We start from the raw sequence: 24,700 nt of genomic DNA, 5'->3' as shown, positions 1-24,700 counted from the left end.
GAATTTATTCAATTGACTTCCCACCATACCAGCTTTGCTGATTCTGTTGTCTATTTCTATATTTAATTTACCATCTTCAGTAAAAATCGTGCCTAAATAGCTGAAATGTTTTACTTGTTCCACAGGTTCTCCATTCACAACACAGTTGACATTTTCAATGATTCTGCCTATTTTCATTGTCTTTGTCTTTTTATTGCTGTCCTTCATACCATATCTATTACAACAGCTATTCAATTTAGTCAGAGAATCTTGCAGACTTGTAGCGGGTTTATTTAGAAGTATACACATCATCCGCATAAAGCAAAGAGCTGACATTAACATCTCCAATTTTGATATCAGGTTTAATACCACTTTCCTTCATACTGTGATCCATATAGATAATGAATAACAGAGGGGATAATGTACATCCTTGTCTCACACCAGATTTAACATTAAACCATCTTCCTGTACTTCCTTCAATTCTAACTGCTGACTTACAACTCAAATAAAGACTAAGTATTGCTTGATATAATGCCCCATTGACACCATATAACTGCAGCGTATTGAATAGCTTCTCTCTTGGCACCTTATCATATGCCTTTTCCAAATCAACAAAGCTTAAATACAGATCTTTGTTATATTCCCATGCTTTCTCGACTATTTTCTGATTCTGACAGCCTCTGTTTGGCCTGAATCCAGCTTGTTCTTCACCAAGCTTTTCTTCCACAATTCTTCTCAACCGTTTCTCAAGTATACTTGCATAGATCTTGCCAGGAACACTCAGTAGGGAAATACCTCTGTAATTCTCACATTCAGTTTTATTTCCCTTTTTATATATGGGTACTATGAGAGCTCTACTCCAATCATCGGGAATTCGTCCCTCTGTCCAGGCATTCTGAACTATGCAGTGCAGCCACTGTAAGACTTTTATACCACCATACTTCAGCATTTCTGGTCGAATATCATCTACTCCTGCTGCCTTTCCACATTTCAAGCCTTTGATGGCTTTTTCTACTTCAAGTATGGATATGTATTCCTGACTGCATGCCTGGTCAGTGTTTTTTATCACTGTGCTGTCATCACTGCTTGTTTCATTTAGCAGTTTTTCAAAGTAATTACTCCATACTTCAAGGATATCTTTTTCTCCTGTTTTCATGTCACCTTTATCATCTCTAACTCCTCTTACAGCACTCTTTCCTCCATTCCTAAGTTTCTTCAACAACCTCCAGAATATTTTGCCACCTTCTTGATATTTATTTTCTATATTCTTGCTAAAGTCCTCCCATGACTTTTGTTTAGCTAGTTTTACACACTGTTTAGCTTTCTTACATTTGTCTCTGTATTCTGTAAGAGTAAATGCTGACTTATTTGCCAGGAACTTTTGATATGCTTTCTTCTTTTCCTTCACTGCCTCTTTAACTTCCTGTGTCCACCAGGGAGTTCTGATTTTTTTATCCTTGCACACAACCTCACCACATGCCTCTCTGGCAGAATCAACCAATGTTTTCTTCAGAGTTTGCCACTGAATCTCCAAGGTTTGATTCCTGTTCTCAAACTCTTTCATTTTCTTTTCAATAATCTTTCTATATTTTAGTCTACAGTTCACATCTGAGAGCTGCTCAACTTTTATTCGCTTTAAAACTTTCTTACATGTTATTCTTTTCAATATGAAATTCAATTTTATCCTGCTCAAGACTAAATAGTGATCACTTCCAATTTCAAATCCTCTGTACACTCTGGTGTCCTGCACCAGGGAGAAAACATCACTATCAACAATAACATAGTCAATGAGACTTTTCTTATTCCTAGCCTCTTCTCTCCATGTGAATTTGTGCACATTTTTATGTTGGAACATGGTGTTAGTAATAACCAGTCCATGTCCTGAGCAGAAATCCAACAGATATTTGCCATTATTATTAGCTTTGCTCTTTTCTCCAAATTTTCCCAAAATATTTTTGTATGTCTCACAATCATTTCCTACTCTGCTATTTAGATCTCCAACAAGGACCAACTTTTCCTTTTTCATTGTGTCAGTTGCTTTTTCTAAAGCGTCAAAAAATTCCTCCACTTCTACCTTAGTAGAACTTCTGTCGGACCATAGGCACAAATAAGTCTCATTGTCCAGTTCCCCATTCTCATATTTGCCCACATTACTCTACTTGAGATTGACTGCCATTCAAGAAGATTAGCCTTGTATTTTGTGTTGAATATTATGGCTACTCCTTCTTTTCCTTGATTGTCATTGCCTGAATATAACATTTTGCATTTATTGCTCAGAAAGATCTCACCAGTTTTGGTCTTTTTTGTTTCAGTCACCCCTATTATGTCGATCTGGTACTTATCTAATTCCTCAGCTAGCTCCATTTCTTTGCCATTCAGGCTTCTTACGTTGATAGTACCGATCTTTAACTCTGGTAATGTTGAGTTGGGGTTTGTTTTCATATTTGTTCCAGTAGCTGACTTTTCGCTGTTCGCCCTGGTTCCCTGGCGAAAACAACAGTGGCTTGTTTAACCGGGCGATGCCCCAGCCGGCATGAAATTTTGTCATGTTGTACCATCATTTTTTTATTTTGGTTTAACCAATAAGAATACAATTTGGTCGGCTAAATCCCAAATTGCCAGCCCATCCTCATTCGTTCAGTATCAAAGTAGATAACCAACAGGGTGCACCACGAGAAGGTGAGGATTGGACATTAGGTCAGAAGCCCTGGTCGGTTCTCCGCATTCCTTTAAAGGCTATGTGGAGGTCTCCTCTCAGTTATACAGCTTTGACCCTTAAGCACCCCGTGGAGTGAACAAAGTTCTGATATTGTATTTTTTTTTTATTATATATATATATATATAATACATCATTTATATGCCTACAGAACTATGTGTGCACTGAAATAATTTTCCATCAAGTATGTGATAATTTTTTGCATAGCAGAGGATGATGAACGAAAAGAAATAATCAAATCATTACTTATGACAATTAGATTAATATTAGAAAGATTGCATTATATACAAAAGACATAAACTGGGTTTAACTGGTCAGAGGTTTTTTAATGTAAAGTAATAGCGTACTAGTTTCGTCAAGTTGACTGTTGGCTTCGTCTAGGCATACAAGGTGACAAAACAGCTTAAAAAAGATCAAAAAACAAGCTAAGGATATCAGGTTAAAACATAAACGAATGTTAAATATCATCTAAATTCAAATAAAACGCTACATCAAATGCATGGAGCATGTATGTTATCAGTCATTATTATACATGTATGATCTATAATTGGCAGCAAAATTGAACTACGATGTGTTGAGTGATCTTATGAGATTTTGTTTCTGTTCAGTCTGCCTCTTGAACGGATAACTACTGCAACTTCTTTGACGTTGTGGGAACGAAAATCTTCTTCCAAGTATGGCATACTTGGAAGAAGATTTTCTTTTATCTCATTCAATGCTATGATTGGTATTAGAAAAATAGAGGGCCAAGCCAGAATTGTCTTCTCTGTTGTTATTAACGTCCCCGATATGTTCTTTTTTTTCTTATCTCTAGAATTCTAGAAGTTTGTCCTATATAATTTAAACTACAAGAGCAGGGAATGTTGTAAATACCAGGATGTTTATAAAAAGTATTTTTGTCCTTCGGTGATCTTAACAAGTTGCGGATTGTCTTTATTGGTTTGAAGGCCACTGGTATCTCATAAGGTTTGAACATTTTAGCAATTTTCTGTGAAATAGTCCCGTCAAAGGAATGGAAATTGAAGATTTGTAGTGGGTTTCTTGAGTTTGTTGTTGGGATTGGTTGGAGAAAAGAATCTTATTTATAAAATTTTTTGGATAACCAGATAAAGATGTCAGGCTGTAAAATAAATATTAAACATAAATGTACATTCAACGTTATTGTTCAAGCCCACTAAATTTTGACCTATATTTTGAATATTTTTATGTATTAGTTAGAGATGCATTTGTTTCCAGTTTGTCAGAGAGAAAGAATAAATCATCAAGTTTTCATCTCATCTTATGTGAGATAATCAGATATATCATGCAGGTAGCACCAAGGTAAAAAAGACAACAAAGAAAACACTTTGTGGTCACATGCTGCACATGAAATTCTCAGTCAAGAGGATGCACTGACAGAGTACAAATAATCTGATATGGATGCATAGATTGTTGTTGGGATTGGTTGGAGAAAAGGTTGATTATCACTTACAATGGTGTTTAGTGATAAAAACACATCTAGCAATAATAATTACTAAATTTCATTTTGCTAATTAGATTATTATGCCAATATTTTCCCTTGGTCACCAAGACATCTTCATGGGTACAGAGGAATATACCAAACACATATATGCCAGCACACTGAGATAAAGGCAAACAGGCTGAGTGTATAAGATCCTGCAGTTTCTGACTGGCACTCTATGGGTGTTGTAATGGAATCTTCTTGATAGTCTCAATATGACAGTTACCCATTTTTGGTAAGACATGAATTTTGCAAATTCCAGAAATAATCTCTCAGATATATCTGTTTTTGCATAAAAGGGAGTTTTCCCATAGGATCTCGTGATCTGTGTCCATGGCATGGTCTGCTATTCCAGAATGGCTATGGTGCAGATAACAAACATGATTTCTACTTCTCGATGATTTGTTGCTGTTTTGGAGTAGCAGACCACTATATAAGTTTATATCATCAGCACTGACAATGCCTTTGTTTTGAAAGACTTGGATTCAAATCCTGTCTAGAACATGAAGAACCTTTATCAGAACTTTTCAACTGAAGGTGGATTTAACCAGTCAAGAAACGCATGTCAGAAGAAGGATTCTCCTTCTGACATGCACACAGAAGTGTCAAAGGGTCTCGCATCTGTGGGCATACAGTATAGGCTTTTTTATGTCCTGTTCCTGCTCTGAAGATGAGGTTGATCTTTCCATTTTAATCTTAGATATCCATGGTCTCTTCTTCCTGTAGGTTTATATTCTAGTGCTAATTTAGGAATCCTATTATTCTTCATTCTTTCTATGTGTTGTAGCCAATTTTGCTGATATTCTTCGATTTCTTGAGGTTATGTATCTCTAATGGTTATCATGCAAAAAACTATCAAAAAAAAAATCAATAATTGTGGCCATCATATTAACCCTATGGGTTAATATGATGGCCACAATAGAATTTGTGGTTCAATAGAATTTGGTTGATAGCCAACTTGTATAAGGAGCAAGAAGCCACAGTAAGAACAGGTGTTGGATTGACTGACTGGCTTCAAGTTGGAAAAGGAGTTAGACAAGGATATTTACTTTCTCCTCGCTTGTTTAGTATATATGCAGAGGACATCATGCGTGAAGCACTGGATGAGCTCAGGACAGGAATTACGATAGGAAGTAGATTGAGTAATCTGAGGTACGCTGATGATACAGTACTCCTTTGTAATGACATGGAAGAACTATGACTAATTCTTGACAAAGTTAACAAGATCAGTAATAACAGAGGACTTCAACTCAATTCTAGCAAGAAAAAGATCATGGTTCTCAAAGGAAAAACAAACAGAGAAGCTCTTGAGAAACAAGTGTATCTTAATGGAGAAAGAATTGAGGAAGTCTGCAAGTTTGAGTACCTGGGATCCATTATTAATGTGAAGAATTGCTGTTCAGAAGATGTCAGAAAAAGGTTAGGAATTGCTAAAACAACAGTCAGAGACCTGTCTAAAATCTGGAAGGATGGATCTATCTCCATGGGGAACAAAGTTGAGGATTTTAGATGCAGTTGTTTTTCCAACAGCGATTTATGGATGCGAGACTTGGAATCTAAAGAAGTCAGATAAGAAACGGATATCTGCTTTTGAGATGTGGTGTTACAGAAGGCTGTTGAGGATATCATACACTGAAAGGCGTACAAATGAATAGGTGTTAGAAAAGATTAGTAGAACTTTAAGGCTCCTTAAGGATATTGACAGAAGAAAGTTAAAATATTTTGGACACATAGAAAGGATGGAAGGAGGACTTCTCAGAACAGTAATAGAAGGTAAAGTTCCTGGAAAAAGAGGCAGGGGTAGACCATCAATGAGATGGATGGATGGCATGTGTGGAGTGACTGATCTTCAGAGAGTTGAGGCTGCCAGAAAAGCAAACAACAGGACTACATGGCGAGGCCTGGTGTGGAACATCATCGAGCATCGGAGTGACCATACGGCATCTGTAGATGCCCAGTGAACATAGAAGATATTAACCCACCTCGAGAAGAAATTACCAGAATTTGTATTCCATACGTTAAAGCACTTTCAGAAAAAAAACAGCAAAACTACTTCAACAGATTAGCTTACGTCTCTTTCCATTCTTTTTGCAAAGTTAATACCTTCCTTATCTCACCTAAAGGCAAATATCCTCCTCTTTCTTATCCTGGAGTTTACAGAAGCCCCTGTTCCTTGCAGAATTTGTGCAGAATAGCAAACTGTTGTTCTGCAGAAATTTATCTTGAAGAACATCAGGAATACATTTCACTTAAAGAACCTAAACAAATCCAGTTTAGCAAGCCTACATTATTTACAAAATACAGGATTCATTGAAACAAAACCAAAGTGTTACACAAAAGTTATTTTCTTCTGGAAACATATGGAAAAGCTTATGTATTCACAGTATATGTTATCTGGAAAGACTGCATTAGGAAAGCAGTGAAGCACACATTCACAATCTAAACCTGAACAAACACGATTGCCTAAAATTTTCTTAATCTTCGGAAGTTATACTGACTAATACTCATCATTCATGTGTTCCTTAATTTGTAATTTTTTTTTTTTTACATTTAAAAATAATTGAATTATTAAATTATTTTATTGTAATTCTGGATATCTATTAATGCAGACTGAGCTATTCTCTTGAAGCAGATGGTGCACATAATATCACATGCTTTCAATTGAATTGTTGTTCTCTTTTATTTTGTGTATGTTTTCCTATAATTGTATAGATAATGGCCATGAAAACTTAGCTGGAAATTTTACAGATAAAAGATATTTAAATTAAACATAAGTGATTCCAATAATAATATTTTTGTAGGAAGATGGTTTGATGTTAAATCATGTGTGAGACAAGGATTATATCATCTCCACTGTTATTCATCAACCATATGGATCATGAAGAAACTGGTATTAAACCTGATATCAAAATTGGAGATGTTAATCTCATCTGCTTACTTTATGCAGATGATGTTATACTTCAAAATAAACCCAGTAAATTTGCAGGGATTCCCTAATTAAACTGAATAATTGCTGTAATAAATATGGCATGAAAATCAGCACACTAAAAAGACAAAGATAAAGAAAGTAGGCAGAAACACTGAAAACATCAACTTATCACAGCAAATCTAGTATGGGAGGAAGTCAGATGGTTAAATTTATATGGAATAAGAGTGAAATTAGTCAAAGCACTAAACTAGCTATATACAAGACAGTGTTCAAAACAATTTTAAGTTATGGATCAAGAGCTAGGTTAGAAATAAAACACTTGATAAAAGAGTGGAGACCACAGATATGAGAGTTCTGATAAAGAATAGTGGAGTGAACAGGTGGCATCAATAGCAGTATCATATTATAAATGAGGATATTAGATGAGAACTCAACATTGTTAGTATTCGGAAATGTATTAGCATGGTTAATCCCAGGTAATATGGTTATTTAAACAGAATGGGAGAGGAAAGGTTGCCAGGATGGCAGGAAAAAAAGACCCAGAGGACACCCAAGAGTAAAAAGTACCTTAGAAAATAAAAACTAATATTATTAGAGTACAATTGTTGGTAGAAAGTTAGTAATGAGGTAACTTTGTCATGTAGCACTATCATAATATCTTGTGTATTCGTTTACAGGGTATTATCATAATTCTCGTGGAAAGGCTTAGAACGTTGGTTATGCATTTTTACTAAAACCCTTAAGGAAATTACAACGTACACTAGGATATACATTAAAATAAATTTTAATACACTTCCAATATTTCGGCAACATCACGTTGCCATTTTCACAGGAACTTAAAAACAAGACACATGCACGCAAGCACAACAAACAGTAAATGAGGACGAAGCAGGAAGCTATTCTTTCTCTTAAAAGTCCTGATGGTGTCCCCTAGTGGGCAATGTTGGTATTCTTGGGCAATTGGGCTGAAGGTCTTCTGATGTAGGTTTCCCAAATTTGGGGCAGTCTCATGCAACCAAATTTGTTGCGGTTTGGATTGTTTCTTAGGGCTGAGGCTGATTCCATGAAAAGCCTTTCGTATTTGAATTTACTATGGTGTATTATCGTGGCTTTCTTCCACCGTATTCTATGGCAAGCATCCATGGTCTGCAAGCCCAGAGTGGCTGTATTGGTGAAACCGGATATAGTCCTTGTGTTCTGAAATTCTGATATTAGCTGTCCTGCCTGTTTGGCCAAAGTAGGACAGTTTACAGCTGCAAGGGACCTGGTATACACCAGTATAGGTCTGGGGGGGGGTCTTTAATAGAGCGGATAAGGGATGCTAATTTTTTATATGGTCTGTAACAAGAAGTTAAGTCATGTTTTTTTAGGATTTTTGTAATTTTTTCCGAGGTGCCTCGGATATAGAGTATGGTGATGGATTTAGAGTAATCCTTGTTGTGAGGGGGGGGGAGGTGGTTTATTGGTTTCAATATTTTTTTGAATTTTGGAGAGGGGGGGGGTAGCCATTGGCTGAGAAAGTGTTAAGAATGTGGTTTAGTTCTGTGGTTAGGGCATTGTCATTTGAATAGATAAGTTTAGCCCTGTTGTGTAGTGTCTTAATGACTCCATATTGTTGTGAGGGGGATGGGGGGGAATTGTTGGTGAATGAATCTGCCTGTATGTGTGGGTTTTCTATAGACTGAGAAAACCAACATTACATCAGGCTGGCAGGTGACTAGTGTGTCTAAGAAAGGAAGGCAGTTGTTTTTTTCTTCTTCCAGGGTGAATTTGATTCTAGGGTGTTGGTTGTTTAAGTGTGTTAGGAAGGAGAGGAGTGCATCAGAGCCATGTGGCCAAATAGCGAACACATCATCAACATAGCGAAGCCATATGGTTGGTTTTTGTGGAGCAGAGTTTAAGGCTTTCTCTTCAAAAGTCTCCAAATAAAAGTTGGCCAAGGGTGGGGAGAGTGGAGAACCCATGGCTGTCTCCTCTATTTGTTTGTAGAATTTTCCTTGCCAAACAAAATAGCCTGAGTTCATTGTGAACTGAAATAGGGCTGTGATATCGGGAGGAAATTTAGTTTGGATTAGCTCTAAGGATTCTTTGAGTGGGACATTTGTGAATAAGGAGGAGACATCAAAACTGACCATTATGTCAGTGTGTTTGAGTGTAAGGTTTTCTATGCTGGCTTTGAAGTGGGCTGAGTTTTTATGTGTGAAGGTGTGTTGCCAGAATAGTGTGAGAGAGATTTGGCCAAATGTTTAGCTAGTTTGTATGTGAGAGAATCAATGCCATCCACCATGGGATGAAATGGCACATTTTCCTAATGTATTTTTGGGAGTTCATAAATACAGGGGGTATGGAGTTAAATGGTTTTAATTTGTTAGTGACTTCTACAGGCCAAGAAGTGATCTTCTTAAAGAGCCTGTGGAGTTTTCTAATTTGTGAGTTGGTGGGATTGTACTCGATAGGGAGGTAAGTAGCCCGATCTAACAATAGAGCATTCAACTTACCTGTGTAATCCTTTTGGTTAAGCAATACTGTGGTGTTCCCTTTATCCACTTTGGTGATTATTATTTCCTTGTTTTTCTTTAATTCTAGTAGAGATTTAATTTCCTTACTAGGCATGTTAGTTTTTTTTGGTGGTTTTGCTTTGGTCAGAACATAAGCCACATCCAGTCTAATATCGTTGGCGACATGGTTTAGAAGGTGTTGTATCCCACGTTCAATTCATATCATCATATCTTCAGCAGGTATTCTTCTGGGTGCAATGGCGAAGTTGTGGCCACGTGAGAGAGAGTTGAGTACTTCAGGTTTTACACTAACTGATGAAAGGTTGACTACCGTTTTGGTAGGAAGTTGTGGTTTCGAGTTCGAGTTCTTTTTTTAAATTTTTTGATGTGTCGATCTCATACTTTTTTAAATTCTTTGTCCGCAGCAGTGCACGAGATGTCGTATAAAATAGACCAAATTTCGTGGCCTAAGGTGCTCGAAAGATCATCTTCGAGTGCCTGGATAGCTAGGTTAGCATCATTCAGGAAACGGCGAGTCGTAGCAATTTGTTCCCTGAGCAAAGCTTGGCTGGCGCGGTTATAAATACGAGGAGCCTTTTGCGAAGAGAAACGGTGCTTAAATTTGACACAGTTTGGGATTACCTGGTTATCCCGGCAGTGTTTTAGGAAGGCGAGACGATTCAGTTGTCTCGATAGCTTTAACTTCATTTTACCATAATTGCAGGCCTTACGTGCGATGGCATCTCCGTGGATTATCGTAATTCTCGTGGAAAGGCTTAGACGTTGGTTATGCATTTTTACTAAATAGCATAAGGAAATTACAACACATACTACGATATACATTAAAATAAATTTTAATACACTTCCAATATTTCGGCAACATCACATTGCCATTTTCACAGGAACTTAAAAGCAAGACACGTGTACGCAAGCACAACAAACAGTAAATGAGGACGAAGCAGGAAGCTATTCTTTCTCCTAAAAGTCCTGATGGTGTCCCCTAGTGGGCAATGTTGGTATTCTTGGGCGATTGGGCTGAAGGTCTTCTGATGCAGGTTTCCCAAATTTGGGGCAGTCTCATGCAACCAAATTTGTTGAGGTTTGGATTGTTTCTTAGGGCTGAGGCTGATTCCATGAAAAGCCTCTCGTATTTAAATTTACTATGGTGTATTATTGTGGCTTTCTTCCACCATATTCTATGGTGGGTATCCAGCGCATGGTCTGTAAGACCAGAGTGGCTGTATTGGTGAAACCGGATGAAATTCTGATATTAGCTGTCCTGCCTATTTAGTAAAAAAAAAAGGTATTATCATGATTACATGTCAGGAATTTGATAATGATGACATGTTTTCTCCATTAAATATCAAGATGAATTAACTAACTAAATTTATTTAGCTAGCTGGATTATTATGCCAATATTTCACTTTGGTCACAAAGTATCTTCATAGACACAAGGAAATATACTATGCACAAGCTTGCAGGCATATAACAGGAAGGCAAACTTAGGCTGAGTGTGAAATGTGGGATCCCAAAGGCCTAACTGGTGCTCTATATGGATGTGGTGGAAGAATCTTGCTAAAGATCCTAGTTTTTGGTAAAGTGATAGGCTACCCTTATAAATTGTCTAAGGACCAACTTCCTCTATCAGTTCTCTGTAGGTATAGAGTTCTTTCTTTCTGCAAGTTGGCCTACTATGGACAGACAATAGGATTAGATACCATCTGCATAGAAGAACATAAAAATTACATCTGCAATCATGACTGTAATCAGGTCTAGCAGACCATGCTTTAGATACTACACAGGAAATCAACTGGGAAAAAAATTCAGCATTCTTCATCATGAGTTCAGAAGTGAAAGACTTTCTTTAGAATCTGCAGCCATCCTCAAAAAAAAAAAAAACCAGCCTAATCTGAATAAATATGGATGAATAAAATTTCAAAAATATGGTAAACATTAATCCTTCAAGAACCAGATTAGAACCAAGGCCTCCAAGCAAGCACCAACAGAGGTTAATTAGGACTCCAATCCACAAGTTTCACATCGTCTTTGTAAGGGTTTCAAGTTGATACTGTGTTCCCTGAAGATGCCTCTGTGACTGAGACAAAATATTGCAAGAATTTAAAGTATTTTTAATCTTTTCCCAGTGATGTTTTACTCCATTAAGCTTCCAACACAATTTCTTCACTGTTAAGATGTATGTTTGGACTGCTGACCAGAGAAGTCATGAGACTGGTGCAACTCTCACTACAGCAAACTCACAGGGAACCACAGAAAGTTTGTTATTGTACAGTGGTTCCCAACTTTTTCCACTTGTGTACCCCTTTTAAACCCATTTCTATAAATTGTACCCCTTGTTTTTAAATACTGACATTTATTGTTTCATAACTAACATTTTGAATTTTGTTTACTTTACTTGTTTCTCTGCCATTCCTGATTATTTTTCATGTAACCCTGAATGGCCAAGCACGTACCCCTGGGGGTACACGTACCACTGGTTAGGAACTGATGTTATAGTGGATGGTTTGCTACAGGGAATTTATTTTAGCTCAGCTTTGTGCCTTAGGATGCCTGACTGGGAATTTTCAGTAGTTTGTTATATTGAACAATTCTAATGTTTGCTGTGTGAGAGATGACTGTAATAAGGAATAAGAATTCTTTGCATAACTCATTCTCATCATTAACAAGATAAGCATGTGTCCAGAAGATGAAATACTATTTAATTTCTGAGGTTTATAGTAAAGTGAATCATTGGGGTATCCATCTGTGTGAGTTAGTTTCCAATAGACAGAAGAGTTAACTCTTCAAAAGATCTTGTTACTTTAATATTGAGGAAAGGAAGTAAATCATTTGTATCTAGTTTAGCAGTATACTTTAGGTTTGAGTGCTGACTGCTGAAGTGTTTAAAAAATCTAGACTTGATAACAATGGCTCCACATTAAAATGTCCTCAGTAAATCTTTTCCGTTATCTGGACTTGAACGGATATGTTTTTAGCTCTTTCTCTTCAGAAATCTCCATACAGATGTTAGCTAGAGCTGGAATGGAGGACTTCCCAAAGTCAATGTTTTAATAATAGCCAGGAGGTTTTTTTTTTTTTTGTGAGTTTATTTTATATCAGTGGTTTTTATATATATATACACACACACACATATAGTGACAATCACTCAAATATCTAACTTTCAAAAAAACATTCAATTAACCAATTCTCAAATAGGTACATATGTATGCATGTCAAATGGCTTCTGACATGGCACTTTTTATTGATTTATTTAACAAATGCTGCACCCATAGGAAGTGAGGGAAAAAACTAAATATCTAAAAAATTTATTCATCCAACGAGATAGATTCTGCAATATTTTAAAGCTTCAGATTCGACTTCAAAAAAGTCCATACAAGTTCAAGGACAAGAAAATACTTAGCAGTCGCTAACAATATGTTTAATGGTCTGGGCTAAATTTCTACAGTTACGATAGGAAGAGTCAGTCTACTTCCATTTGCAGAACACCTGCAACTCAAATGCCATCTTGACCTCCTGATCCAGTTAAGTATAGACCATAAATGTCATGGATGGTTAAAGTTCTTTGAACTTCCAAGTGGTTGAATCGGAACTAGTGACATGTAAGTCAGAAGTCAGCATTCCAGCAGGTTCTACATTGAGAGAGAAATGTCTTTATATAAGTGTAAGTCACTATTCTCAATAATTTCACCTCACAGATTGCCTAAAGCTCTTTCCTCGGTAAAAGAGGAAGTGCAATATGAATAGGAACTGGAAACCAATATGCTAATGCTGATGATATTGTTTGAAAGATAGATCTCATGGCTTGGATGATTGAAAATGAACTAAAACAAAAAAAAAAAAAAAAAAAAAAAAAAATGTATGGACAATGTTATAACTCACCATTATCTATTCATCATCATCATCAAATTCCTGTATAGTACCCTCAACGGGTGTACAGGATATGACAGCACTACATGAAAAATTTACATCATTACTAACTTCCTAGCTACAATTTTCCTCCAAATCAGTCTGTTACTTGTCAAGACTCCAACATTATCAGATCTTATATTTCTATTGTCTAAGGCACTTTGTACCGTATCAATCCACCTATATCTTGGTCTTCCTCTGGGTCGTTTTCCTGCCAACCTGGCAGAGAACACTTGTTTTGCTAATCTTTCCTCTCCCATTCTATTTAAGTGACCATACCACCTGAGATTAGCTCTGCTAATGCATTCCTGGATGCTGACAATGTCAAGTTCTTTCCTAATATCCTCATGTTTAATATGATATTGCCATTGATGCCATCTGTTCACGCCTCTAATCTTTCTCAGGACTCTCATATCTGCGGTCTCTAGTCTTTGGTCAAGTGTTTTACTTCTGACCCAGCTCTCAGATCCATAAGTTAAAACTGGTTTGAAAACTGTCTTGTATACAGCTAATTTAGTGTTCCAACTAATTTCTCTCTTATTCCATATGAATTTATTCAATTGACTTCCCACCATACTAGCTTTGCTGATTCTGTTGTCTATTTCTATATTTAATTTAACATCTTCAGTAAAAATCGTGCCTAAGTAGCTGAAATGTTCTACTTGTTCCACAGGTTCTCCATTCACAACACAGATGACATTTTCAATGATTCTGCCTATTTTCATTGTCTTTGTCTTTTTATTGCTGACCTTCATACCATATCTATTACAACAGCTATTCAATTTAGTCAGAGAATCTTGCAGACTTGTAGCGGATGTATTTAGAAGTATAACATCATCCGCATAAAGCAAAGAGCTGACATTAACATCTCCAATTTTGATATCGGGTTTAATACCACTTTCTTTCATAATGTGATCCATATAGATAATGAATAACAGAGGGGATAATGTACATCCTTGTCTCACACCAGATTTAACATTAAACCATCTTCCTGTACTTCCTTCAATTCTAACTGCTGACTTACAACTCAAATAAAGACTAAGTATTGCTTGATATAATGTCCCATTGACACCATATAACTGCAGCATATTGAATAGCTTCTCTCTTGGCACCTTGTCATATGCCTTTTCCAAATCGACAAAACTTAAATACAGATCTTTGTTATATTCCCATGATTTCTCGACTATTTGTCGTAAAGTGAAGATCTGAACCTGACAGCCTCTATTTGGCCTGAATCCAGCTTGTTCTTCACCAAGCTTTTCTTCCACAATTCTTCTCAACCGTTTCTCAAGTATACTTGCATAGATCTTACCAGGAACACTAAGTAGGGAAATACCTCTGTAATTCTCACATTCGGTTTTATTTCCCTTTTTATATATGGGTACTATGAGAGCTCTACTCCAATCATCGAGAATTCGTCCCTCAGTCCAGGCTTTCTGAACTATGCAGTACAGCCACTGTAAGACTTTTATACCACCATACTTCAGCATTTCTGGTCGAATATCATCTACTCCTGCTGCCTTTCCACATTTCAAGCCTTTGATGGCTTTTTCTACTTCAAGTATGGATATGTATTCCTGTCTGCATGCCTGGTCAGTGTTTTTTTATCACTGTGCTGTCATCACTGCTTGTTTCATTTAGCAGTTTTTCAAAGTAATTACTCCATACTTCAAGGATATCTTTTTCTCCCATTTTCATGTCACCTTTATCATCTCTAACTCCTTTTACAGCACTCTTTCCTCCATTTCTAAGCTTCTTCAACAACCTCCAGAATATTTTGCCACCTTCTTGATATTTATTTTCTATATTCTTGCTAAAGTCCTCCCATGACTTTTGTTTAGCTAGTTTTACACACTGTTTAGCTTTCTTACATTTGTCTCTGTATTCTGTAAGAGTAAAAGCTGACTTATTTGCTAGGAACTTTTGATATGCTTTCTTTTTTTCCTTCACTGCCTCTTTAACTTCCTGTGTCCACCAGCAAGTTCTGATTTTTTTATCCTTGCACACAACCTCACCACATGCCTCTCTGGCAGAATCAATCAATGTTTTCTTCAGAGTTTGCCACTGAATCTCCAAGGTTTGATTCCTGTTCTCAAACTCTTTCATTTTTTCTTCAATAATCTTTGTGTATTTTAGTCTACAGTTCACATCTGAGAGCTGCTCAACTTTCATTCGCTTTAAAACTTTCTTACATGTTATTCTTTTCAACATGAAATTCAATTTTATCCTGCTCAAGACTAAATAGTGATCACTTCCAATTTCAAATCCTCTGTACACTCTGGTGTCCTGCACTAGGGAGAAAACATCACTATCAACAATAACATAGTCAATGAGACTTTTCTTATTCCTAGCCTCTTCTCTCCATGTGAATTTGTGCACATTTTTATGTTGAAACATGGTGTTAGTAATAACCAGTCCACGTCCTGAGCAGAAATCCAACAGATATTTGCCATTATTATTAGCTTTGCCCTTTTCTCCAAATTTTCCCAAAATATTTTTATATGTCTCACAATCATTTCCTACTCTGTAATTTAGATCCTCAACAAGGACCAACTTTTCCTTTTTCATTGTGTCAGTTGCTTTTTCTAAAGCGTCAAAAAATTCCTCCACCTCTACCTTAGTAGAACCTTCTGTGAGACCATAGGCACAAATAAGTCTCATTGTCCAGTTCCCCATTCTCATATTTGCCCACATTACTCTACTTGAGACTGACTGCCATTCAAGAAGATTAGCCTCATATTTTGTGTTGAATACTATGGCTACTCCTTCTTTTCCTTGATTGTCATTGCCTGAATATAACATTTTGTATTTATTGCTCAGAAAGATCTCACCAGTTTTGGCCTTTTTTGTTTCAGTCACCCCTATTATGTCGATCTGGTACTTATCTAATTACTCAGCTAGCTCCATTTCTTTGCCATTCAGGCTTCTTACGTTGATAGTACCGATCTTTAACTCTGGTGATGTTGAGTTGGGGTTTGTTTTCAGATTTGTTCCAGTAGCTGACTTTTCGCTGTTCGCCCTGGTTCCCTGGCAAAAACAACAGGGGCCTTGTTTAACCGGGCGACGGCCCAGCCGGCATTTTTTTTTTTTTTTTTTTTTTTTTTGTCATGTTGTACCATCATTTTTTATTTTGGTTTAACCAATAAGAATACAATTTGGTCGGCTAAATCTCAAATTGCCAGCCCATCCTCGTTCGTTCAGTATCAAAGTAGATACCCAACAGGGTGCACCACGAGAAGGTGAGGATTGGACATTAGGTCAGAAGCCCTGGTCGGTTCTCTGCATTCCTTTAAAGGCTATGTGGAGGTCTCCTCTCAGTTATACAGCTTTGACCCTTAAGCACCCCTTATCTATTCATTAAATATATATTAACCATTTTATGCTTCAATATCCATGCCATTTCAACAGCATGGATAAAATATTTTAATTTCAAAGGACACCTCACATCCATGTTTTAAATGATGTGTAAATAAACACATCATGGTCAGTAGGGTGGTTAAGCACCATATTTCTTCAATTCACACAATAACACAAGGAATCGTGTGAGCTGAAGAAACCTTATGGCACAAGTATCTCTTAAAGAACAGTGCAGTATACAGTTGTGGATACACTAATGCCAAAGTCATCGCACACAGTATATCAGCATCTGCACCTCATGATGAGCCTACTACTTTCTGCATGATATTACTGGGAGTTTTTAATGCATCAGCAATTGTTAAATATTTTATGAAGGTCAAGGATATATCTAGGTTCACTTCTAGATACTTTGGATTCTATTGTATGCAAATATTTAACCATGCTACTCTAAAGCAGACTTAAGGAGCACAGTTAGATTAGCTGTGCTCCTAAAAAAAGCTGTGTTACTTAAACTGAATTCAATGCAAAAAGCAGCAAATTCAGTTTTTATTCAGATTGGGTGTAAGTTCCACTGTTTAAAGTGGTTATCAGGTTTGTTAAGTCCTCTGTTAATGTATTCTCTGCAACCTGAAAAGGGGTGTTATAAGTGCAAATGCAATGTCACCTATATATTTAAATTTCTCATGAGATGATGGTGAGGCTGTTATATGAGTAGAGACTGATCAGCAATAGAATGAGCACAGTTTCTTCTGATAGAACATTCCTTGCATTCAATGAGACAGTGGTAAAGCTGTCATGGTTATAGAGAGTGAAAAGCCCTGGAGCTGAAATAGCTCCATCTGGTAGATCATTCCTTACATGGTGTCACGGCCCCATTCCACTGTATTTTCAGTAAATCTCTCCTCAGGTAACTAAGCAGCAAATTAATTTCCCAACACAACTGGATAACTGAGAGATTACTGCATTTGTGTATGTACACATAAACATGTAAGATGTGTATAGATAACAAAAACACTATATATATGTGTATGTATTCTTGATCTATTACTCAGTTGTAATGATACATTTTAAAGAATAAATTTTAAATGACTTTAAACTGAGATAAAATATTAAATTTTAATGATACAACTAGTTTCAGCCTTTAACAGCCTTCTTCGGGTATCCACTAAAGGTAGAACATGGTAATAAAAAATTGAAGTTACAAAAAACGGAGAATTACAGGCAAAAAATGCAATACATAATTGACACAAAAACGTATTTTTCAAGTCATTCTAACTAACGTGCTATTTTTTGTTGTATGCGTGCTTGCAGGTTCTCGTGAGTGCCAGTATTGAACAACTGCAGTATGGCTATGAGGAATGTTATAACTCAAATTGCTGTTCAAATGTTCAGGATTAAGGAGGATTTCTCTGGACTCCACAATTTTCCTTACAAATTCATCACTACAGTGAAAAATGTTTTCGGATTTATCCCAGCAAACTGAGTGACTCTGTTGATCGTCATGAGAGTTATTAGAGAAAAGAACATGACTGGATAGCGCAGATGCATGTGATCTTTTATAGGAGATGTCTCTCTTATGCTCCTCAATACGCAGTTCAACAGATTTGTTAGTCTGTCCAAAATAAGGAATATTACAGTCGCGTCATAACCTTGTAAACACCTGGATATTTCAGGTTATGATGAATAGGCTTCGGATGGCTTATAAAAGAACGGACTTTAGGGAGTGTATAGTGAAAAACGTCCTGATGTTGTATTTTTTAAGGACTTTAGCCAATTTATTGGAGACTGAACTAATGTAAGGTATTAAGATGCTACCTTTAAAATCAGTAGTTTCCGTAGTACGCTGCCTAGGGGGATCCAGAAGAAATTTCTTAATTGTTTTTTCAGAATATCCATTATTTTGGACAGACTAACAAATCTGTTGAACTGCATACTGAGGAGCATAAGAGAGACATCTCCTATAAAAGATCACATGCATCTGCACTATCCAGTCATGTTCTTTTCTCTAATAACCCTCATGACAATCTACAGAGTCACTCAGTTTGCTGGGATAAATCCAAAAACATTTTTCGCTGTAGTGATGTGTTTGAAAGGAAAATCGTGGAGTCCAGAGAAATCCTCCTTAATCCTGAACATTTGAACAGCAATTTGAGTTATAACATCCCTGATAGCCATACTGCAGTTGTTCAATACTGGCACTCACCAGAACCTGCAAGCACGCATACAACAAACAATAGCACGTTAGTTAGAACGACTTGAAAAATACGTTTTTGTGTCAATTATGTATTGCATTTTTTGCCTGTAATTCTCCGTTTTTTGTAACTTCAATTTTGTATTACTGTGTTCTACCTTCAGTGGATACCTGAAGAAGGCTGTAAAAGGCTGAAACTAGTTGTGTCATTATCATTAAAATTTAATATTTTATCTCGGTTTAAAGTCATTTAAAATACACACACACACACATATAGTTTGATACTCCTGATCATTTTTTAAAATTATATATAAACACTTTATGGGACCATTCCACACATATCTCCCTAGTTAGTTACTACTAGAGAATATCAAAAAACAGCCTCGTAGGTTGTTTTCTGATTCACTTGTGGTAATCACACTACTAGAATGCAAATTAACTGCACTTGGCCAAATGATTGAATTTCTGCATTAATGAATTTATGTACCGTAAATCCCTTTCTTATTGCAGTATATCAACATACACAAAGCATCACACAAAATGATTTGTAGTGTTTTTAAATAGAAAATACATATTGTAGACTTACAAAGGTGTATCGCCATGTTCATTTACTGCTGTAAGATCACAACCCTTGTCAAGAAATAATTGAGAAATGTCAACACTACCTGAGAATGCAGACCAATGAAGGGCAATATTTTCTTCCTAAAAAACAAACACATGGAAATGTTAATTAATTTTTGACTAAGAAACAGAATAAAGTTAATTAATTTGATATGACATACAATTTTAACTTATACTACTTTTGAGTACCAAGATATTAATGATAAACACTGTTATTTTCAGTACTCTGCGATGAAATGGGCAGAGTATGTATACAACTTTTGCTTCATTATGAAATTCGCTGGCTTTCCAGGGGCAAAGTACTAACAATGTTATTTCAATTAAGGCACAAAGTTTTATTGTTTGTATATGAACGTAATTTTGATTTTGCATCAATCCTTGTTGATGAAGCATAGTTATCAACACTATTCTATCTTTCAGACATTTTTTCGAAATTAAATGAACTAAATCTCTCCCTTTCGGAAAATTCTTTAACTGTTCTTGATGCCAACAACAAAATAAAGGCATTCGAAAAAAAACTGGTGTTATGGATTAGTTATGTAAAATACAGACAATTTGCACCTTTTCCAACATTGGAATCCTTTTTAGTAGAAAATATTTTAGTTGATTCTGTTTCTAGAAAGGGTTTGCAACCACCTCAAAACTCTGAAACAGAATTTTGAAACATATTTTCCGAATAACTTATATAAGAAATTTCTGTGGGTTCGCGATCCATTTCAGGCTTACAGTCACGAGAACGACCTTTTGTTATCGAATAAAGAACGGTTAATTGAGCTTTCAAGTAAGAGTGGGCTTAAAATGCAATTCCATGATCTTGGTTTGGCTCGATTCTGGATCTCGCCTTCAGTGAGAAGTAAATTTCCCAAATTATCTGAAGAAGCATTGAAAATCACCATGCAGTTTTCTACAACTTATCTTTGTGAGAAACGATTTTCATCGCTCCTTCAAATAAAAACAAAATACAGAAATTGTCTTAGTATGTGAGCTGATCTTTGACTGAAGTTGACCAATATTGAGCCAGATATCGAGCAACTCTGCAAGGGCCGATAAGTTCAATCATCTCATTAAAAATAAGTAGTAACATAATTATATCATTTTATTTGTTTAATAAAAATTAAAACTCTGTTCAATGATGATACACTTTTAATCGTTTACTTCCAATTTAATTAATTATATTTCCATATGTATTGATAACATGCTTTTAGATTTATTATGTTATAAATGGCACAGTTTTTCCCAAATGTTGGTAATCGCACTGCCCTGGTTGGCCGAGCAGTTAGAGTATCTTCTCGCCAGCCAAAAGGCTGCAGGCTCGAATCCAAGCATGGTCATGGATGTTTGTGATTGTCTGTGGAAATACTAGAGGTGGTGGTGGTGGCGGGCAGTAGATGGCATTGGTGTAGGTGCGGTTAGTTGTAGTTGGTGGAGATAGAGAGATGTAGAGTAGGTGTCCTCCCTCGATGAGTCTTTGGACTTCCTGGAGGTGTTGCATAATAATAATAATAATTACCACATAGGTTTTTAAAAAAATTACATAACTTAGTGGTCCATAGAATTGTTTTAGGCATTTTACTGGTCCTTTGGCTTAGAAATGTCGAGAAACACTGATCTAACCCACAGAGGATGCCATATAAGAACATTCGGTATCAGTTACTATTTAAACTGCTTCTACAATTACTTGGTTTAGTGTTGTGTGCCCCTGTCACAATTTCATTGTGCTCTGATGATGCTGGGTAGAAAACCAGTGAAATATCAGCGAGTTTAATAGATGTATTTTTGTCTTTTGGTGTTAGTTATACTGTTAAGCTTTATTATGGATTGATGAGTCAGTCAAAGCAAATTTTGATAAACATATACACAAAGCCGTGAGCTTACCAATGTTTTGGAGAGAACTATTGTCAGTGTGAAAGCCAATAAAAAAAGAGGTCACACATGCTGAAGACAACACCCAAAAAGCAGGCACAACAAGGACTTGAACTCAGCCAATCCAGTGTGAAGCACTCAATTCCAAGATTTGATGACTTCATTCAGCGTGTCATTTGCTGAAAGATTCATGCATTTTTCTTCAGGAATGAGCAGCCTACCCTGAACAAGCTGATTAATGAAGTCAACAGTCATCCCGATCTGCCACAAATATCAAGAACAATGCTTTATCGGATGGAAGATCTCAGCTTCATGTACATAAAACAGTAACATGCATCAGCCCTCATAGAACAAGAGGATATAATTGCATAGTGACATTATGTGACATTGATACCTTCGGGTGGAGAAATATGCACCTTCCTTGCAGTGGCTGCAAACTTAGCATAATCCCCTACAAACACCATTTATTTTTTTAATATCTTGTAGAATGTCCTTTAAAAGTAACAACTTTGCAGTGTTTGACATATATTATAAATAGTCGACTGAAATCTTATCTAGGTGAATACCTAATTCACCAACTATTATTGACTCTGGGTTTTCTTTCAACTAACATGACTTCAAGCACATATCAAAAGTTTTCTATTCAGATTAGATCAAACAAATCTGCAGACCATGATTCACATGATCATGTCCAGGCCATGACTTTACAACACCAGCACTATGTGAATGTACATTATCTTATCGATAAATAAAATTACATCAGGGAAATGGTTTCTAAGAAATGGAAGAAGTGATTTTATTGAATACACTCATACTTTTCAGCACTGTCAGTGCTTTCAATAATGTGGATTTATCCTATGCCCTGAGAATTCATGCTGTTGCAGTAGTTCTCGGTATACTATAACCACTATTCCGCTCAGCCAACCACACTGCCAGTCTGGTTGGTTAGTAGCATATACCCAACAGACTGAGAACACAAATCCTACTGTGGACATGGATAGAAGATGAAATTTTGCTGCACAGTACGATTCCACCAACTTGCTTATTGAGGTCTGAAGCAACAAAAGATTCTATGTCTGGTCTCTAAAGCAGAGTTTCTGAATTAGATTCTGACCTTGAATAAAGTCAGCCATTCTACTAATCTACTACAACAATTTACATTTATATAAAACATTATATATATTACATTATTTTGCATTTCCTCAGAAAATGCATTTTTAGAGAAACCTTTTCTGCCCTACAGTGATTGAAAACAGTGTGCTATGCATGCATGCATCAAAGTTGAAACATTCAGACATTTTAATTATGCTAAGCTATGCTGATCTAATAATAGTTAATTCCAGAAATATTTTAAATATGAAATGGCATTAAAAATATACAAATACTTGCATATATTGCTAGTGGTTAAGTGTAGTCAAGTATAAACTAACAGTTTAGTATGGCTAGCCTGATTGGTCGAGTGATTAACATAATCACTCTCCAAAATGCTGCGGGTTCAGATCACTTTTCAAGATAGGCGCATGAGTAGTAATAATTACAATGAACAAGAATGAAGGACTTATAACAAATTAATTTTCTGTTAGTAGAATTTTTGCCTCTACATCACAGGCATTGTATTACAAAAATGGAACATATAACTTAATGGAAAAAAATTCAACCAAGCACCACAAAAGATTTAGTAAGAAAACAACTCATCCTCTCACCCGTTCTTGAGAACTATTTCATGGAGCGATATGAACAATGTCTCCTAAACAATATTTTACCCAAAGTTATAGTAGAGTTACGTCAATTTCTTTATGGTTTGAAATGATTCTGATTAGAAAATTTTGTGCCCACAATTAATGCAGTTCATCCTAGAATACAGTTCACATTAGCAAACAGAAAAAGAAAAAAATCAATTAAATCTTTATTTCTCACAATATGTTAATTCTTCATGAAGAAGGATGGAAGTCTTCACTTCTCTGTATTTCAAAAGAAAAAATGCATACACAGGACATTTACATCCATGTACAATCATGTACAAATAACTTACATCAGGAGTTACAATACATTAAATCAACTTTTCTAACTAATGACTTCCATAAGACCTTTCTCACAAAGCATTCTGCAGTTACATATTACTGATTCTTCCAGTCAAGAAGAAGAAGAAATTATGTGCATTCCACTTCCTTATGTCAATGGTGTATCCAAATGCATTTCTAAAATTATTGAGCTGCTTAACATTCATATATCATTTTGTCCTGTCCAGAAAATCTTTACTTTTGTTTCTTCACCTAAAGATAAGTTTCATCCATTAAGCTTTCCAGGCATCTACCAGATGCCTTGCTTTTGGATATCTAATTTTCAACAGTCCCAAAGATTTACCTCTTCATGAAGAATGTACATCAAGCATCATGAACCCGAACAACATGGCTGTAGAAGTTTGGTTTTCATTCAAAGGATCCTGTGGAAATAAACAAAATTTTGCATCAAAGTAAATTCCTTATGGAAAGGCTTTATAAAGAAATCTCTGAAAAAATATCATCCCAGGTTTGATAGCCTATGTTCAGGCCATCTCCCTCCTTATGAGAAATAATACTTTCTCAGTTTGCTGACCTTTTCTAGTTTTTTTGTTTATGCTAGGAATTTAGTGACAATCTGTAATCTTACTAAAACTGTCATGGTGCTGTTGCTGAATGATGATGATAATGATTAGGCATGTGATACACTGTAAAAAATTCTACTAATAAAGAATTAATTTTATGTAAAGGTATGAATCTGCCCGTGTGAATATGGATGTCTGTGATTTTCTTTACTTGAAGATGAATTTCATCGCCTAGTGTAAAACTACTTCAATTTATTGGAGGCCTGAAGTTGCTCAAAAGATTGAGCAACTTCAGGCCTCTAACTTTAGCTTATTAGCTGAAGTAGTTCCATGTTTAGGTTCTAGAGCAAGGTTTCTGGATAAGATGACATAAATAAAATCTATGTATAAAATAAAAACCTGGCAACACTACAGGTTTACAACCTTCCATAGATGAGAATTACAAAAAAAATTAATTAATAATAATATATATATATATCATTAATTTCATTACATGTATCCTCATGAGATATACAAGATACTATGGCAGTATTCCAC

At 36.0% G+C, this 24,700-nt stretch overlaps 1 protein-coding gene across 3 annotated transcripts in view; it reads right to left on the bottom strand.

Moving 5' to 3' along the window:
* Positions 1-24,700, bottom strand: part of LOC150100846 (histone-lysine N-methyltransferase EHMT1-like) — a 416,509-nt gene that overhangs the window by 133,652 nt on the left and 258,157 nt on the right. For all 3 annotated transcript variants that reach the window (XM_090401402.1, XM_090401404.1, XM_090401403.1), the window contains one exon: positions 19,682-19,797. In XM_090401402.1, the coding sequence (XP_090257528.1) occupies positions 19,682-19,797 (116 nt within the window). The remainder of the gene's footprint in view (positions 1-19,681; positions 19,798-24,700) is intronic.

Source organism: Typopeltis vanoorti, chromosome 12, assembly GCF_054136105.1.
Source record: "Typopeltis vanoorti isolate ZY-2024b chromosome 12, IOZ_Tvanoo_1.0, whole genome shotgun sequence".
Lineage (NCBI taxonomy): Eukaryota > Metazoa > Arthropoda > Arachnida > Uropygi > Thelyphonidae > Typopeltis > Typopeltis vanoorti.
The sequence above is the reverse complement of the archived record's forward strand: the minus strand, read 5'-3'. Positions and strand labels throughout refer to the sequence as shown.